Genomic DNA, 17,918 nt, shown 5'->3' on the forward strand with positions numbered 1-17,918 from the left:
AAAGCTCGAAATTTTTACAAAGTTTGTTGATTTCTTTATGAACTTTGCACAAAGATTGAAACTTGAATTTATATGGTTTCTCTTAAAAATATGAAAACAATAATTAAAATTAAAAACCAAGGCATTGTTAATATTAAAGAAAAATCATATTGATTCCTTTTAAAGTTTGAATTTGGTAATATTAACCAATTTTTGATTGCTTTTTTTCTCAGTGTAGTCACAGTTCTTTCTTATGTGAAAGTAATGGTCGGAGTTAAGTAAAAAAATTAGGTTTTTATTGAAAACTGGGTACTCGCTATGGTCACTCCACCAGCTACATAGCAGTTTTTTAGTAAAGAAGGAGACCTTTCATCCTGTCCGTTCTATATAAAATATATAGAAATCACAAAGAAGCTCTGAAAACGAATGAAGTGGCTATCTCCACTCTATAACCGTCACAATCGACACACCGACATATTCAATACTTGTAAAAGTTGTCTGGAGTTGATGACCTTTCTTTTAATTCGAAGTGAAGAAATTCACTTTGCAATAAAGTCTACACTGGACAAAAGCACTAAAAAATCCTCAGAGGTCGATTTAATATTTTCGGATAAACGAAACGACAACGATCAATAACGATGCTCATTTTTGCATTCAATTAAACATTTACTAATAAAATTTTTTAGGTACACAAGTACTTATGTATGTATATAACAATATCAACTAACAACAATAAACAACATTCCATGGCAACATTTAGAAACGGCGTCTATAGACAACACGTCGAACGGTCTTGTAACGATAACCATCCTGACCGTGCGAAGAAGTTGGAGGAAGGTAGGTGTTTTGAGGAGCAGCAATTGGCTGGGAGAGCACAGCTTCTTGAACCGGAGCTGGTGGTGGGATGTAGGTGTTCTGTGGCGCTGCTGGTGGTGGAATGTAGGTGTTCTGTGGTGGTGCAATTGGCTCCGAGAGCACAGCTTCCTGCACTGGAGCTGGTGGGATGTAAGTGTTTTGTGGTGGTGGTGGTGGAGGAATGTAGGTGTTTTGTGGAACAATTGGCTCTGATTTTACTTCCTCATGCACTGGAGCTGGATAGCTGTAACCTTGGGATGGTGGTGGAAGGTAGGTATTTTGTGGAACAATTGGTTGCGATTGAACTGCCTCGTGCACAGGAGCGGGATAATTATAGCCGCCACCAAGGTGCGAAACATCAGCAGCAACGTAAGCCAGCAAGGCGAAGGAGACAGCAGCAACGAAGAATTTCTAGCAAGTTGGGAGTAGAGAATAAAGATAATTAATAAACTCGTATAATTGTAGTAAATTAGAGGCATTTGCAGTGATTTGTTGCTAAAACAAAAGAAGACGGAAGCTGTGAATATTTGCTTTGGAAACGCGGTATGCTAAGGTATTTTAGTTAGTTTTATTTTACGTTTTTCTGCTATTTGTTTTTTTTTGTAGTTAATAGTCAATAGCTTTTTGTCACTTGTTTACGCACCATTTTTTTTTTTTGTATTGTTGATTAGTCGAGCTGTTTACACCACAACGCTTAAAGTTTGATAATATCTAAATTGGCTATTGAGCGCGTATTTATACGATTTGACTTCGATGTTTGGTAAAGGTCAACAAAGTCAAGCTGCTGCGTGTAACTGCATTTTGGGCTAAGATACGGAAGTTTAAACGCTAGAATTATATACGTAGGTATTCAGTTTTGCTGCTTTGTATGCTTATTAACCTCATTTGATTATTATTTATTTTATTAGCGTCTTGATTTCGTATAAAATACCAGTATTTTTACATCAATCATTTATTTTTTTGTAGCTTCTGTAATCTTTCTAGAGGAGACTTAGAAAAGAAGTTGCACTCGTTTAAGGTCTTTGATGTAATGCCAATGCCATAGTTGTGGCTATATATCAGCATATTAATGAAACTAAACTAAATTAAACTAACTTGTTGTTAAGCTATTCCGATATTGATGTACTTAAATAATAAAGAGGCGATCGAAGATGCCAGCAATTCAAATTAGATATTTCTTACATCCGGCAATTAATATTATGCTCCAAAAAAAGAGCATCTAAAGTAAATAAAAACCAAAACAGCCGACAAATAGTGCCGCCTAGGTAGGCAAAAATCGAAAAATTCGTTGTCTGCATTGTGAACGTGTTTGGTATTTTTGTAAAGACAATTTATCCAGTAAAAAGAATTAACAGAAATTTCCCTATAGGGTCTTTCCATCTCAAATCACCCAGGCCGAGGGAAAGTGAATTTAAGTTTGCGCTAAAACTCACAGGGATTGTTCCTTGAACAATTTAAGGAGGCACGCATTTTTTTCTCAGAAATTCGAATTTTTCGAATATTGATTTTTTTTTTGAGTACGAACGCTTCATTTTTCCTCTATTAATAGCAACTTTTGATGAAATCGCTTATAATTACCGCAAAAAAGCAAGGATTTTTAAAATTACATATATTTATCTACTGAATCGATCTAAACTAAACACCACTAATTGTTTATTAATAATTAATTATTGTTAATAAACAAAAAAAAATTTCTTTTCAAATTGCCACATCTTTTTTTCTCAAACCTTTTTGTCTATTAGGGAATAGTATAAACTATCGTCAGTACGAGTATCAATATGCTAAAATTCGTCGTTTTCGAGTTATGATTTTTTTTTTTTGAAGATATGATATTATGATATGATATTATGTATATGATGCTAGCAGATTTTCGTGCCAGTTGAGGGCACAAAAATTGCTTCCCATTATGATAAAGTTTCGTTGCTGGAAATTTTTTGAGGTTGCCCGATCAGAGCCAAAAGTTTTTCCCTAATTTGGCCCAATTGGGGTGGAATTAGGAAGAAGGTCGAAATAACACACGATTTGCCCAATCTACCGAAGATTCCCGAAACCAGTGCTCAAAATTTGCTCAAAGTGAACATGCATACGCAATTAAAATTTTAAATTTTTCTTGAAAATTTTTGATAAAAAAAAATTTGTTTTAGAAAATGTGCCAACTCAAAAAAAAAATTAAAAAGAAAATTACGCAATATTTAATTATAGTATTATGGGTGGACTCTACAATAATTTTAGTTAAGAATTTTTTTTACACCGAAGTTTAGTGAAATGAGTACATTACGAAATTACAAATTTTTTAACATTTTTTGAATATGCAGTTTTATATCCCATTAAATTTTAGTCCCTGCGGTATTCAAGAAAAACAATTTTTTATCAAAATTTCAAAAAAATGGTAAATTTTAATGGAATGAATAAAAAATATATGTAAAAATATGTTAATTTTTATTAGATTAAAACTCTTGACCTGTGGACAATGGAGATTTTTTTTTAAATTTGCCACCTGATAAAAAATTAAATTCAAGTTTTTTAATAAGTTAAATGAATCATTAAGAGATGGGTATCAATCGAAATGTGTATGAAAAGTGTTTATTTCTTAACTATATGTAGAATTTTAATAAAATTGGTAACAGGTGGCAACCCGTTTCGAAATAAAAAAATAAAACTTTATTCCACATTTAAAGGTCAAGCCCTGACATTTCGCACCTCACGTTTGAAAATAGAAAGCACTATCTGTACGTAGCTGTGTTAATGCCACAAGAACCCAAATGTACAAATTCAAACTGGATTTACAGTGAAAGTATGAAAGTTATTCAAAAACAAATTGCATTTTTAAATTAAGCGTCCTTAATTTTACTAACAAGCGAATTTTCATTTAAATCCGTCCATAATTCTACTTTTGCCCATATTTTATGTGGAAGGGAAGCACTGTGCGACAGCTGGCTAAACCAAACTAAAATAAATTTATTTAAGAAATATCTTTGGCCAAATTTTTCTAACTATAGTTATTGAAAATGAAGCTCGTTCGAGTGCCTTGTTATTGCCAAATATCACCATCATGGTTTGGCGCTTTAGCTTTTTTGAGCTTTAACCTACTGAAAAATGTCTATAGGCTGGTCATATTTTGGAAACAAATTTTGTAGACATATTTCGACGCAACTTTACCTCCTTTTCCCATACCTTTGACGATTACATTATTGGCCAAAATCGTACAGGAAACTAATTTAGCGGCACATGTACCCAGCTGAAGAGCTATTCTGGTCTAAATAAACCGATAAAGCGTTTTTTAGTTCCATTTGACAATGCGTTTTCCTTTATTTGACGACAACAGCCATTGAATTTGACATAGTGAAAACCAGCCTTATGTATTCGTTCAGTTCACCAATCCATCTTGATGTTGGTCTTTCTCTTGTTTTGTTGGTATATGATTTAGTATCTTCTATAAGGTTATTCGATAGGGCCGCAGATATTCGCAATAGGGCCATTGTTTCATGCGCTGTGCAGCAAGTGGCAGGGTCCTGTTAAAACCACATATTGTCCAAGCCCAAAAATTTGATTATCATGCCACGACAACGTCCGCTCACCGTAACAGCCGTACCGTCATAATTTTCTAAGGAATACGGTACCTAATACCCGCAACCGTGGGTCTGCTAGTAGGTCATGTTGCTATCGGAAAGGACACGGAGAGGTTAGGAATCGCTATAACGACTTCTGCAGAAGCTTTAGAAATGAAGAATATTCAAAAGCCTTGCCTGTAATGGTTCTTGGTTTCTCCTTCGGGAGATCCCATCACATTGTACCCTCCTAATATGCTTTTTGCCTCACGTAGACCCATGGTGTTACCCCAGTTCAGTTCCGTCAGTTTGGTGTTTTCGCTTCAGAGCATTTCTTTTATGGCGTTCGTTCCAACTTCAAGGAAGGTCTCAGGTCCTATCAGGGCCGAGGCTGCAGCCGTTCTGGCCAACTGATCAACTTTCTCATTTCCCCCGACCCCTGTATTACCTGGTACCCAAATTAGTTGAATATTATTAACCTCAGCCAGAGCATTAAGCCTCTCTACACACTCCAAAACCAGGAATGGCTTGATCTCGAATGATGAGATAGCCTTAATAGCCGCCTAACTATCGCTCGCAATAAGTATCCTCTCGCTTCGATAATTTCTTCGGCGCATACTGATGGCATAGACCTCCGCTTGGACGATGCTAGATAAGGTTCCCAATGGTACCGAAAACTCAGTCAGGGGCCGCGTTTTAGAGCCGTCAGCGCCGTAGTGTACTCGCCTGTATGTGACTCGCCATAATAGAGGTGCTCCAGGTCGCCTCGCTATAAATGTAAGTCCTGAAGTTTCTTTTGAAGACCACCACTCTGCCAATATCCTTCCCAGGGGAACAGAGCTTGTCCCTGTTTCTAGCTGATATCACCTTACTTATGCCAAAGCCCATTCTCGCAAAATTAAGCAGAGTTGGCTTTGCAGCCCGTTCTATTGAGAGATACAGTGGCCCAAGTTCCAGCATTACCTCCAGCGCTGCCGTCGGGCATATGCGCATTGTTACAGTAATTCAAAAACACGCCAGCCGTGGAAACCCAAGCCGCCGCATCATAGCTCACTATTGGTCTCACTATTATGGTGTACATCCATCTTAGACGCAAGACACACACCATCATCGCTCTCGTTGCCTTAGAGGTGACCGCCTAAACATGTGTCCTCCACAGAAGCTTGGAGTCCAGGATAATCCCCAGATACTTCACCTCTGTGGCGAAATTGATCACGACCTTTTCTAAGGTCAAGTTCTTCCTCTTCAAGAGAGTTCGTTTCTTGGTCGGTGGGTAACTGCGCCATTAGAGAAAATTGTTTATCACATTTTCCCATAATTCTAGCTTCTCATATTTGCTTTGAATTTGTGCAGGGTCATTTTTAATTGAATTACTTAGTTATCCTTTTCATGGTTGGATTACAAAAATATTTGGACCCATAAAAAGATCTGGTGTTCAATATGCAATCAAATATGTAGATATGTACAAGTTCAATGAAACTGCGAAAATTTTAGGCAGAAAATGAATTGAAGAAGTAAAGACATCAACAGAGCAACAGCTGTCACAAACGAAGAAACAAATAAAAATAAGCAACAAAGCTCAGAGCATTCTGGCTAATTCCAAAGCAGTTACCTACCACAATATCAAAATCAAATTGCCAAAAACACACATTTTTATATGTACCTTGTATGTATGTACATATGTATGTTCAACAACTTTAAACGTGAGACAAAAGGCGACCAACCAAACATTGAGATAGCCAAAACATTATAACACAAAAAAACAACACCAAAGCAACAACAGCAATCATATCAAACAAACGAAAATATTCGTACAACACTAATGAGCTAATCTGCATAAAAAGTTATTGGAGAACGCCACCGTTAATATCTCTGGTTGCTTGCCATCACAGCACAGCAGAAAACCATTAGCGTAGATGCCGTCGTTTAACCGTGCGTTTTTATCGTTGTTGTCTTCGTCGTCATAGTCCGTCGCATTGTTGCCCTTGCGTGTTGATGCTCTTGTCAGATGTCTAGTTTTTGTTGTCTTAAATGTTTATTGTTAATTCGAGTAATTTGTAGTTATGTACGTATGTATCTAAGTATACTGGTGGCAGAAATAATAGGCTCGCCTGGTTTAGACCAGTTTTAGCTACATTTCTTTGGCTTATTTAAATTTAAAAAAATAAATTTTATTCCAAATTTCAAACTTTTTACCAAAAATTATAAAAATTCAACAAGTTTTCACCAAAATTTCAATTCTCTTCCATAAACACACATTACTTGTATGGAAAAAATGCGTGACACCGTCAGCATACGTAGTTATGTACGTATGTATCTAAGTATACTGGTGGCAGAAATAATAGGCTCGCCTGCTTTAGACCAGTTTTAGCTACATTTCTTTGGCTTATTTAAATTTAAAAAAATAAATAAATTTTATTCCAAATTTCAAACTTTTTACCAAAAGTTATAAAAATTCAACAAGTTTTCACCAAAATTTCAATTCTCTTCCATAAACACACATAATTTGTATGGAAAAAATGCGTGACACCGTCAGCAAAAAAAATTATTAAAAATCAACGGTATTTTTTAGCCACTTTAAACTTGCCATTTATTATACTAGAATTGAACGAGCCATAAAATCGCATACACATTTTTTTCTTAAATTTCTGAATAAAAAGTTTTAAATTTTAGTGGAAATTTCTTGAAATTTTATAGTTTTTGGTAAAAAGTTTGAAATGTGGATTTATATGTTGTTTGTTGTATAACTACCTAAAATTAAAAAAAACATATATGTATTTTAAAAATTCAAAAAACCCAAAAAATAGCCAAAACTGGTCCAAATAGTGCGAGTCTATTATTTCTGCCACCAGTGTACATACCTGTTGTATAGTAGTTGTCAGTAAATTTGTGCACGATGCGTCAGTCTGTTGTCTGTATATGGGGCGTTCCATACCAAAACGGACGTGGTTCACACTTCATGTGTTTGATTTCTTTCAAATTTTTAGGGTTGATACATAAACATAAATAATAAATAAATATGAAATTTCAGCTTGATCAACACATTTTTAAAAACCTTACAGCACAAAAACAAAAACAAATCGATTTAATAGTTTTCGAAATATCTCGAGAACGGGGCAAGGAAAAATTTTGAAAAAAATCACACATACACACATCAAAATTCTCTATGGAAATAAATATTTTTAAATTGTTTTTTTCTTGAAAAATTTTTCACATACAGATTTTTAGATTAAAAAAAAATAGTGTTTGAAAATATGCCATCTGAAAAGAGAACATTTTAAAAATACAACAATGGTATCTCTGAGTATTGCGCAAGATTTAAGTATAGTATTATGGGTGCACTCTACAATAATTTGAGTTATGATTTTTTTTACACCGAAGTTAAGTAAAATGAGTACATTACAAATTTACAAATTTTCTAATTTTTTTTTAGAATTTTTTACCACTGCACTGTTACTGCAAAATTCCGTTTGTTTCTTTTCTCTTATGGAAGAAAATGCGCAAAACCGTTTTGAAAGAAAATCAAAAAAAAAATCTAAAAAAATTTGTAAATTTGTTTATTATAGAGTACACCCCATATTACTATACTTAAATATTGCGCAATACCCAGAGTTGTGATTTTTTAAATTTTTTTTGTTTTAGATGGCATATTTTCAAAAACTAATTTTTTTATCAAAAATGTTTATGTGAAACAATTTTGAAGAAAAAAAAAATAAAAATATGTCTTTTCAAGGAGAATTTTATTGTGTGTATATGTGTTAAATTTTTTCCTCGTCCCGTTCTTGAGATATTTGGAAAACAATTAAATCGATTATTTTTTGTGCTATAAATTTTAAAAAATGTATTAATCAAACTCAAATTACATATTTATTTATTATTTATATTTATTTATCAACCCTAAAAATTTTAAACAAATCAAACACATGAAGTGTGAACCCCGTCCGTTTTGGTATGGAACGCCCCATATACGAAAATACACTTGCGACCAATCTTTAAGGTTGCAGTTAACTTTGGTCGCACCATCGATTGCCTATTCGATAATATTAATTAATCAAACTTGCCAAGCGCCGAATATCAGAGGTGAGCCTAAAGTGGTAATCAACACTTCAAATAAAGAAACTAACAAAAAAAAAAAACAAAAGCAAATGGTAAAAACAGTATTTTATGAAAGCAAAGGCAATCACAATACGTAAATAAAAGTTACAAATAGTTTATTTATTTCAGTTGAAAAAAAACGACTTTAATAATATTTACAACAAAACGGCCATCAGCAGAAATCAATCAATTAACCGCCGACGCCTTTGCAAGCATGGGTGTGGTCGAAGCGAGATTACTTCTACGAGGTGCAGCTACTGGCGCTGTAAAATATTTTACTTTGATTTCGCACCTATTAACTTTGTATTATACGGTGTCTACATGAGGCGATTTAAGAGGCAATTTTAAAGGCGATTAGTTGAATCAAAAGTTGGCTGCCCCTTTACTTCATTGAAAGCGATTAGTTGAAAGGCCGGTTCATACCAGGCTTTCAACTAAAACTTGCTTGTAAAATCACTTCATGTAAACAACCCATTATCGCATAAAATTGTGCGAACATTTTTGTTGAAATCATATTAATTGAAGATGTGCCAACACTTTTCGTGTTGTGCCATTGTTCAGCATGAGTTTTTTTCGTTTAACTACTTAGGAAATGTTGCATGTTTCGTATTTTTTTCAGTCCAACCTTTACAAGGGTCTTTAGAAAAAAGTCATATTTTGAAAGCTTACAAATTTTCCCTACAGAATTACTGCAAATAATCCGGAATAATTACGTTCCAAGACATATTAATGCTAAATTACGAAACACAAAATCTTTAATTGGCTCTACGAAAATAAATCAAATTTTGAGTTGTGTCGTTATTGCAGACTTATATACATATATTCATTTTTAAACGATATTTTGCCACAAAATGGTGCCATAATTGAAGGAAAAGATAGGACTTTTCCCTTGTTCACCATTTTCTAAACTAGTCATCGCAAAAAAAAATCAAAACTCAATTTTTTGAAAGTAATAGTAAAATTAAAAAATTAAAATAAAAAAGTATAAATTCAGGCGAACACACAATACATAAATACCGGACGAACATATTAAATATAGCCTTTCCACCTTTCTGAAAACTACCGTTACATTGTAAGCAAGATGGTTTTACCCCTCTTTATTTCAAACATCTCCGATAGTATATTCAGTTAGATTTGGACCAAATTCACAGTGTGTAGTTAACTACTGACAAGAGTTTAACTATCCATTTTTAAATTCACAGTGCTCAGTTAACAAAAGTTTAAACCAGCATACCTCCATAGTTAAACTCTTGTGAAATTATTATTTTTTTTTTCAATTACAATTTCAAATTTGCATACGAAAAATATTGATTTTTAGAATTTATAAATTTCCAGCGATATGCACTTCCATAGCTAACTATGTATGTAACTGTGAATATAAATTCATAGTTAAACTTTTGTAAGTAGTTAAGTTAACAATGGTTTAACTAAGCACTCTGAATTCAGCCTTTACTGAGATAAACTAATCCAGTTATAAGTGGGCGATACCACGCCCATTTTCCAAAATTACATAATAATGTTTTTTTTTCAAGATACTGTTGTGCGTATCAACTTTGAGGAAATTAGCGTACTTAAATTTCGAAATATCGAAGTTTCCGCATTTCTGAAATGTACCGCTATATGAAAAGTGGGCGTAATTTTTAGATGTTATTATTTTAAAAACAATAATATTTTTTTAACTCCATTTAATGTTTGGGAACTTATTTTATTTTGTTCTTTTTTAAATTTTTTTTCCTTTTTTGTTAAATTTTCTTTAAATTTTTAGATTTTATTGTTTATAAAAGAATAATATTTTTTAATTTCATTTAATTTTTAGAAACTCATTTTATTAATTTTTTCTTTTTTTTTTAATTTAATTTATTTTTATTCTGTTGATTTTATTTTCTTCTAATTTTTAGGTTTGTTTTGATGATCTTATTTTATTTTTTTGTCATGTTGTAAATAACTTTATTTTTATTTTTTGGATCTTGTTTTAAAATTAAATTTTTTTCAAAATGTTTTTTTTTTTTGTTAATTTTTTAATTACTTTTTAGTACTGTTTTTTCTTACTTAATTTTCAGATTTCATTGTGAAAAAGAAAAAAAACACGATATATTTTTTTACTGCATTTAATAAAAAAAATCTAGAAGTTGCTGCTTAAAACCGAACCCGCATCATCGATATGCAAAGTCAGAAGCGCCAACAACTGAGCTATGCACATCCCAAAAGCTTTTGTTGCTCTTCCATTTCCTTATGCTACTTATTTCTATCAAATTCAGCTATATCTCAAAAACTTACATTTTGATTTCGTATTCGGATTCAGCGGAAATTTTTACATTAATCCGGGATCACACGATTTCTACATTTGTACAGATTTTTACGTTTTGGTATTTACGTAGCGTGGTTTTTTTTGTTGAGCTGAACTCAAGCCAAAATGTAAAAATAGTGTGACCCCCGCTTTAGAATGCATATAAAAAAGTCGCTGGTCGGACAATTTTTTTTTAATTTTAGTAAACTTGTGTTATTGAAAAGGCGGACCCGAGTGCGTTCTATTATGAAAAACTTGTAGTCCTTTTGCCACGCCCATTACAAATTATATATCGTTGGAAAGCTTAGAAAATTAGCTATCGAAATAAGACCTTTGCAAAAAACATTGTACATTGTTTGAAAAATCGAATAAAACATTTTTTATACTTAGCAATTTTTTTGCAAACAAAAATTTTAGCCAAAAATTATAGCTTTTAGCAAAAAGCATGGAAAAAGTTCTAATAGGTCAGAAATTTTTGATTCTCTATTATAAGTGTGACATATGATAGGAATTAAAATTAACGTGTGACTCTAAGAAAAAGGTTGCATATTTAGACTCGAAAAAAAAACCGCGGTAAAAAACAATTATTTTACACATTGGTTTTACCGGTAGCCATAACAAAGACGTGGTGGAGGTTGGACACAGTGCTGAAATAAAATTTTTTTCCTGGTAGGTACACTTGGCGAATTTTGCCCCATGTATACAATACGTATAATAATTTACGAAGCCACAAAGTGTTGTCATTTGTTTATACATATGTATGTATTCTTAAATTTTTTGCCGTTACGGCTCGTAATCGCATAACGAACGGTTACTAACATAATAAATCCCAGAACAGGTTGAGTTCATTAAAAAAAAAACCAAAACGTTGCAAAGAGAAGAGAAGAAAATGTTCATACTAAAATAAAGACATATGTACAAGCAACAGCAAGCAAACCATTAATTAAAACATAAATTTTATTTAAGCATATTTTCCATTTAAAAATATTATTGACTATAATTTGGAAGCACCTTTATGGGCTAATTTGGCGTTGATGCTTTGGCTCTTAGCTTTCCGCCTTCTTCTGTTGTATGTAGTAGGAATAAAATAAGATATAAGCTCATTTATGTACAAATAGGTATGTTTGTATGTACAAATATTTTGCCAAATAGGAGCTACAACTTCCGCATTTTGGCGTACAAACAGTCAAAAGCAATTTAGTGTGAACAATGCGTACAGAAAAGTGGCGCCTAAATAAAATTTCATGCCAAAAATTATTGTCGTATAAATAAGCGCGGGTGTGTTTAAATGTAAATAATCAAACTTTGACGTTGGTGGTGTAAACATATCGGAAAATTTGTCGAAATGGTGAGAAAAGTGAAATTTAAATAGAAATAAAATTTATAAAATAAAACCAGCGATTTTTGCTTAAGCAAAAAAAAAAGAAAACTACTTCAATGCTCATGTAAAAATTTTGAGATACCGTTAATTTCTTCAAGACTCAGTGATCTGAAATAAACCAAATTATAATGGGAGCACCGTTAAGGTACCTAATTTCCGATAAATAAAAAAAAATATAGAAAAGGGTTCCGCTGAATTGATAAGCTTCCACCTTTTTTTGAAGTCGGTTAATAACAAATTTGAACATTCTTTACAAGCATAAAGAGCAGATTGTGTCATTAAAGTGATAACTACTAAACATTCACTTGGAAATCGTGCTATAAAATGTATCAAAAAACTAATAATCAAAATTATTCCACAGAACTTTTTCATCGCCTCATTTTCCGCCCTGCTGGTTTGTGCCGCGGCAGACGTCTCTCATCTCGGTGGTGGCTACAATTATCCAGCGCCTGTCCATGAAGCTGTGCGCTCACAACCAATACTACCACAAAATACCTACATTGCGCCTGCAGCACCAGCACCGGCGCCATCTCACGGCTACAGCTATCCGGCACCAGCGCGAATTCATGAAGCAGTAAAATCCCGACCAGTTGCACCAGCTCCAGCGCCATCTCAGGGCTACAGCTATCCGGCGCCAGCTCTAGTTCATGAGGCTATTAAATCACAGCCAATCATTCCACACCCACCTCCAGCGCCGTCTCACGGTTACAGCTACCCCGCACCAGTATCTCAAGGCTACAGCTATCCAGCGCCAGCTCCACCAGTTCATCAAGCTGTGATATCTCAGCCAATTTCACCGCAAAGCACTTACATTCCACCACCACCGGCAGCACCAGCGCCATCAAGGGGTTACAGTTACCCAGCACCAGTTCGGCAAGCAATTCAATCCCAGCCCATTTCACCAGCGCCATCTCAAGGCTACAGCTATCCAGCTCCAGTTTTTGAAGCTGTCAAATCGCAACCAATTGCACCATCTCGGGGTTACAGCTACCCAGCACCAGTTTCTCAAGGCTACAGCTATCCAGCCCCAGCTTCAGTTCACGAGGCTGTGAAATCCCAGCCAATCATTCCACAAAACACTTACATCCCACCTGCACCGCCAGCGCCAGCGCCATCTCAAGGCTACAGCTATCCATCGCCAGTTCACCAAGAAGTGAAATCGGAACCGATTATACCCTCAGCTTCTCTAGAACAGGATGGCTACCATTATAAGACAGTTCGTCGCGTTGTTTATAGACGTCGTTTACGAGTTTAAATCGAGTATTTTCTATTTTAATGTTGTTGACTGATTTTGTTTTTAAAGTCCCAATGGAAATAAGTACATAAATAAATGTTAAACTATATGATATTCTTGAGAGATTTTTTTTTGTAGTTTTGAAAAATTGAAAGTCCAGGAGTCCTTAAAACACCAGGTTTACCATATACAGAAATCCAGAGGAGAAAAAAAATTAATAATTAAAAGCAAAAATAACAATACAACCTCTAAACAGTTTTTTTTAAGCCATACTTCTTTGCTCTTTGCACAAACAGACAAGTTCACTGATCTTGGGTCAATCAATGCCAATCGAACCGCCTTTTTTCAGGAAGGATTTTTATTATATTATCCTCAGTGTCGGCGACGAAGTTTATAAATTATTTTTCGAGCAATGAAGTAGTTATTTATAGAAAGAGGCATTTAGCCCTTTTCAAAAAACAATAACCCCATTGCACATCCACAGGATAAGCCCTTTAATTTGACACCCAATTTTTGAACGAACGAAACAAATCTGATAACGAAGTGTTAAATATTAACATCTCCAAACTCGATTAAGAAGTTTCAATTCAGAAACAGCAGGAAAAATTCGCGAGCAGAGAAGCTGGACTGCTATTATCTCGACGTCAACTGGTAAGATGATTGCCTAGATTTGCTGTTGAGTGGGTTTTAAACCCACACCGATACTCTCGTAGCCAGAAGAAAATGCCAACCTTGTATTCCAACAATACTGATAAACATGCGAATCGGCGTCAACTCCTTAAGGGACCTTATTCCAGTAGATTGTCGGTCATTCAATTGTTTGTCTAAGCAAAACGCTCGGTTAAACTTGGTAGCCCAGGACTAAACTAGCAACTTGGGGATCTGATTAGAGCTTACCCAATACCAATAGAAAAAACTAATTAGTTTCGCTGAGTTCCGACTTGAAATTTATAAAAACTAATTCTGTGAAGTGTTGGCTTTAAAAAAAAGAGCACTCTAAGGCCTCCATGGGCACATTGTGATGCCATATTAGAGACTTCTAGCGTCGCTCCTCCAACCTCAGAACGAGAAACAATTTGTAGCTCTGATGAAGCGCACAAAATCGTAGATACTGGCCGAATCCAGTTCAGCCAGACACTCAAAAGAATAGCGGAGGAGCGAGCGTCGACGAGCCCTTGCCAAAGCGGGGCAGTGGCATAGGTAAAGCTCCACGCTTTCGATTTCCTCCTCATCGCGGCAGCTACGACAGTAATCGTTTGGCTAAAAATCCATCCTGGCAGCGTGGGTTCTGATAACGCAGTGCCCGTTGAGAATTCCAATAACATGGTCGCTCCAAACGGAAGAGAGGGCGTGATCTACGGTTATCTAACCTAGGCCAGACGTGTCTCGCTATCGTGCACGTGGGCCCCGCAGACCATCTTCCATTTGCCCGTTCGATAAAGTTATTCTGCAGCCAGAGTTTACAAGAATATAGCGGAGTACCCGCATTAGCGGTACTGATTGCAGACAGCTCGTCCGCAGCACATTTGCCCGGTATGTGCCTATGACCTGGCACCCATACAACTTGAGTAGAGTAACTCCTTGCAAGTTCATTTAGAGAACGTCTACATTCCATGACAATCTACGATGTAGATTTGTCAAAATTAAGTGCTGCCTGGCTATCAGAAAATATAGTTACTGCATGCAGTAGCCATTTCAAATCCATCTAGGAAGATCGAAATCGAAATTACAGTAGACCACATTTTCCCCAACCCATCGCACCTGAAAAGAAACCGCACATGATAATCGGTATAATTACACATCCCCACAGAAAAACAAATTGTCAGGATCAGGGAACGAGACACACTATGCATGTATTCCTATGTAGTTTGAGGCACAGACTATCTCAATCCGGCATTAGAATCGGTCCAAACGTGCCTTAGTTCAGCAGATGTTACGCGACGGGCAGGTTTTTGTTTGGCCAAGGAAAAAAATCCTGGCGTGATGACGGACTTCAGATTCGTGTTCAGTGTATCAAAATACATAAGAAAGAGAGAGTCTTATTCCCGAAAACCGGCACTTTTTTGTGTATTTGTGTAACAGCTGATGCGTTTTTTACAACGACAACTGCCTAGCCTTCTCTCGACATTCGGCTTCTAGTTCGTTCCGAAGACTATTGTGAGCACCGGGATTGAATTGCAGGCGTTTTGGTTCTCTGATTATACTCTTTGAACATTTGCGTTTATAATGCTCGATAATTTTATGCTGTACTAGTGCTGTTCTTGAAGGTTCAAGAAATATTTCACTGATTGGAAAAAGACTATTGGAAAGGATATTTTTATATGTAGAACGGAGCGAACTTCTTCTTCTTCTTTTTTGGCGCTGTAACCGCCTAAGCGATTTTGGCCGAGTTCAGCAAAGCACGCCAGTCGTTTCTCCTCTGTGCCAACTAACGCCAATTGGAAACGCCAAGTGAAGCAAAGTCCTTCTCCACCTGATCTTTCCATCGCGGTGGGGGCCTCCCTCTTCCTCTGCTACCACCAGCGGGTTCCGAGTTGAATACTTTCAGAGCTGGAGCGTCGGTGTCCATTCGAACGACATGACCAAGCCAGCGTAGCCGCTGTATTTTAATTCGCTGCACTATGTCCATATCGTTGTAAAGCTCATACAGCTCATCGTTCCATCGTCTGCGGTACTCGCCGTCGCCAACGCGTAAAGGACCGTAAATTTTCCGCAAAATCTTTCTCTCAAACACCCCAAGAGCCGCCTCATCGGATGTTGTCATTGTCCATGCTTCTGCGCCATATACCAGCACGGGCATGATGAGTGACTTATAGAGCGTGGTTTTCGTACGTCGAGAGAGGACTTTACTCCTGACTTGCCTACTCAGTCCAAAGTAGCATTTGTTGGCAAGAGTGATTCTACGTTGGATTTCAATGCTGACATTATTATCGGTGTTAATGCTGGTTCCCAGGTAAACGAAATTCTCTACTTTCTCGAAATTGTAACTGTCAACAGTGACGTGGGTGCCAAGGCGCGAATGTGCTGACTGTTTGTTTGATGACAGGAGATACTTCGTCTTGTCCTCGTTTACCACCAGACCCATGCGCTTTGCTTCCCTATCCAACTTGGAAAAGGCAGAACAGACTTCTCGGTTTTCGTTACCGATGATGTCGATGTCATCGGCATAAGCCAGCAATTGCACGCTCTTGTAGTAAATTGTTCCTGAGCGGTTCAGTTCTGCAGCTCTTATTATATTCTCCAACATCAGATTAAAGAAGTCACATGAAAGGGAGTCGCCCTGTCTGAAACCCCGTTTTGTGGCGAACGGCTCGGAGAGGTCTTTTCCAATTCTGACGGAGCTGGTGGTATTGCTCAACGTCATTTTACACAGCCGTATGAGTTTTGAGGGGATGCCAAATTCAGACATAGCGGCGTATAGGCAACTCCTTTTAGTGCTGTCAAAAGCGGCTTTAAAGTCGACAAATAGGTGGTGAGTGTCGATCCTTTTCTCGCGGGTCTTTTCCAAGATTTGGCGTATTGTGAAAACCTGGTCTATGGTGGATTTGCCAGGTCTAAAGCCACACTGATAAGGCCCGATCAGTTCATTGACGGTGGGCTTCAGTCTTTCACACAATACGCTCGATAAGACCTTGTAACCTATGCTTAGAAGGCTGATCCCGCGGTAGTTGGCGCGAATGGCGGGGTCACCTTTCTTGTGGATTGGGCAGAGCACACTTAAATTCCAGTCGTCGGGCATGCGTTCATCTGACCATATTCTGCACAAGAGTTGATGCATGCACCTTATCAACTCCTCGCCGCCGTACTTGAATAGGTCAGCTGGCAGGCTGTCAGCTCCAGCGGCTTTGTTGTTTTTCAGTCGCGTTATTGCTATACGTACCTCGTCATAGTCAGGCGGTGGAACGTCGACTCCGTCAGAACGGAGCGAACTGCTTTACTAAAATACGTTATTCAAAATAAAAATAAAAATATTAAATATTTTTTTCCTTTTCTTGAGCGCTCAAAAGTCCAGGAAGCTAGGCTAGGCTAGGGGCTTTAGGCACAATTTTAAGTATTCCGTTTCGTCCCGAGGATTTTGTCGGTCAGCCGCTGGAGATTTCTTTTTTCAGTAAAAACCTCAAACCTACCTTATCTAATTTAATCCCGACTCACTTTACGAACACGATGAACTCTGAAAAGCCCGCTATCGTCGTTGCTGGTGGCAGTCATTTGAGACGATTTCAGGCAAAAGCAATCCACAAAAACTCAACCTCTTATAAATTCAATAAATTGTATTTAACTTCAAAACAAATTCAGGTACACTTACACAAAATAAAGGGAATTCACAGCACTTTTAACTTAGAAACGATACCTGAAAACCACACGACGAGGATTCTTGTAGTGATATCCATCTTCTTCAAGAGTAGCAGATGGCTCGGGAGCAGGAGCTGGGGCTGGAGCCGGTGCTGGCGCTGGCGCTGGCTCTGGTGCTGGCGCTGGCGGAGCTGGCGGGATGTAGGTGTTTTTAGGTGCCGCTGGTGGCGGTGGTGGCGGAGGAGG

General features: G+C 36.6%; 3 protein-coding genes across 3 annotated transcripts in view; 1 reads left to right on the plus strand and 2 right to left on the minus strand.

Annotated features, from left to right (window-relative positions):
* Window positions 1-733: 733 nt before the first annotated feature.
* On the minus strand, window positions 734-5,493 carry LOC118747172 (extensin-like). The gene is made up of 2 exons (XM_036481161.1): window positions 5,323-5,493; window positions 734-1,245 (listed from the first exon to the last, which is right to left on the minus strand). Exons 1-2 carry the CDS (start codon window positions 5,491-5,493, stop codon window positions 736-738), a joined length of 681 nt encoding a protein of 226 aa, XP_036337054.1. The 3' UTR covers window positions 734-735.
* Window positions 5,494-6,657: 1,164 nt separating this feature from the next.
* Window positions 6,658-13,400, plus strand: LOC118747173 (extensin-like). Its single transcript, XM_036481162.1, has 4 exons — window positions 6,658-6,687; window positions 12,507-12,749; window positions 12,813-12,993; window positions 13,156-13,400. Exons 1-4 carry the CDS (start codon window positions 6,658-6,660, stop codon window positions 13,398-13,400), a joined length of 699 nt encoding a protein of 232 aa, XP_036337055.1.
* A 4,317-nt stretch (window positions 13,401-17,717) lies between these two features.
* LOC118747174 (formin-like protein 1) overlaps window positions 17,718-17,918 on the minus strand; it is a 43,911-nt gene continuing 43,710 nt past the window's right edge. The window contains exon 5 of the mRNA XM_036481164.1: window positions 17,718-17,873. Coding sequence (XP_036337057.1) covers window positions 17,718-17,873 — 156 coding nt within the window. The remainder of the gene's footprint in view (window positions 17,874-17,918) is intronic.

The sequence above is a fragment of the Rhagoletis pomonella genome, unplaced genomic scaffold (genome assembly GCF_013731165.1).
Source record: "Rhagoletis pomonella isolate Grant_MI unplaced genomic scaffold, Rhpom_1.0 Rhpom_scaffold_00011, whole genome shotgun sequence".
Classification (NCBI taxonomy): domain Eukaryota; kingdom Metazoa; phylum Arthropoda; class Insecta; order Diptera; family Tephritidae; genus Rhagoletis; species Rhagoletis pomonella.

What these genes read in the sequence shown, in the direction of transcription:
- LOC118747172 (XM_036481161.1), bottom strand. Translation starts at nt 5,493, where the DNA reads ATGATGGTGTGTGTCTTGCGTCTAAGATGGATGTACACCATAATAGTG. An exon ending in ATGCTGGAACTTGGGCCACT is followed by an intron (nt 1,246 to 5,322) that starts GTATCTCTCAAT and finishes CCAACTTGCTAG; the next exon opens with AAATTCTTCGTTGCTGCTGT.
- LOC118747173 (XM_036481162.1), top strand. Translation starts at nt 6,658, where the DNA reads ATGCGTGACACCGTCAGCATACGTAGTTAT. An exon ending in GACCAGTTGCACCAGCTCCA is followed by an intron (nt 12,750 to 12,812) that starts GCGCCATCTCAG and finishes ATTAAATCACAG; the next exon opens with CCAATCATTCCACACCCACC. An exon ending in AGCACCAGCGCCATCAAGGG is followed by an intron (nt 12,994 to 13,155) that starts GTTACAGTTACC and finishes CAGTTTCTCAAG; the next exon opens with GCTACAGCTATCCAGCCCCA.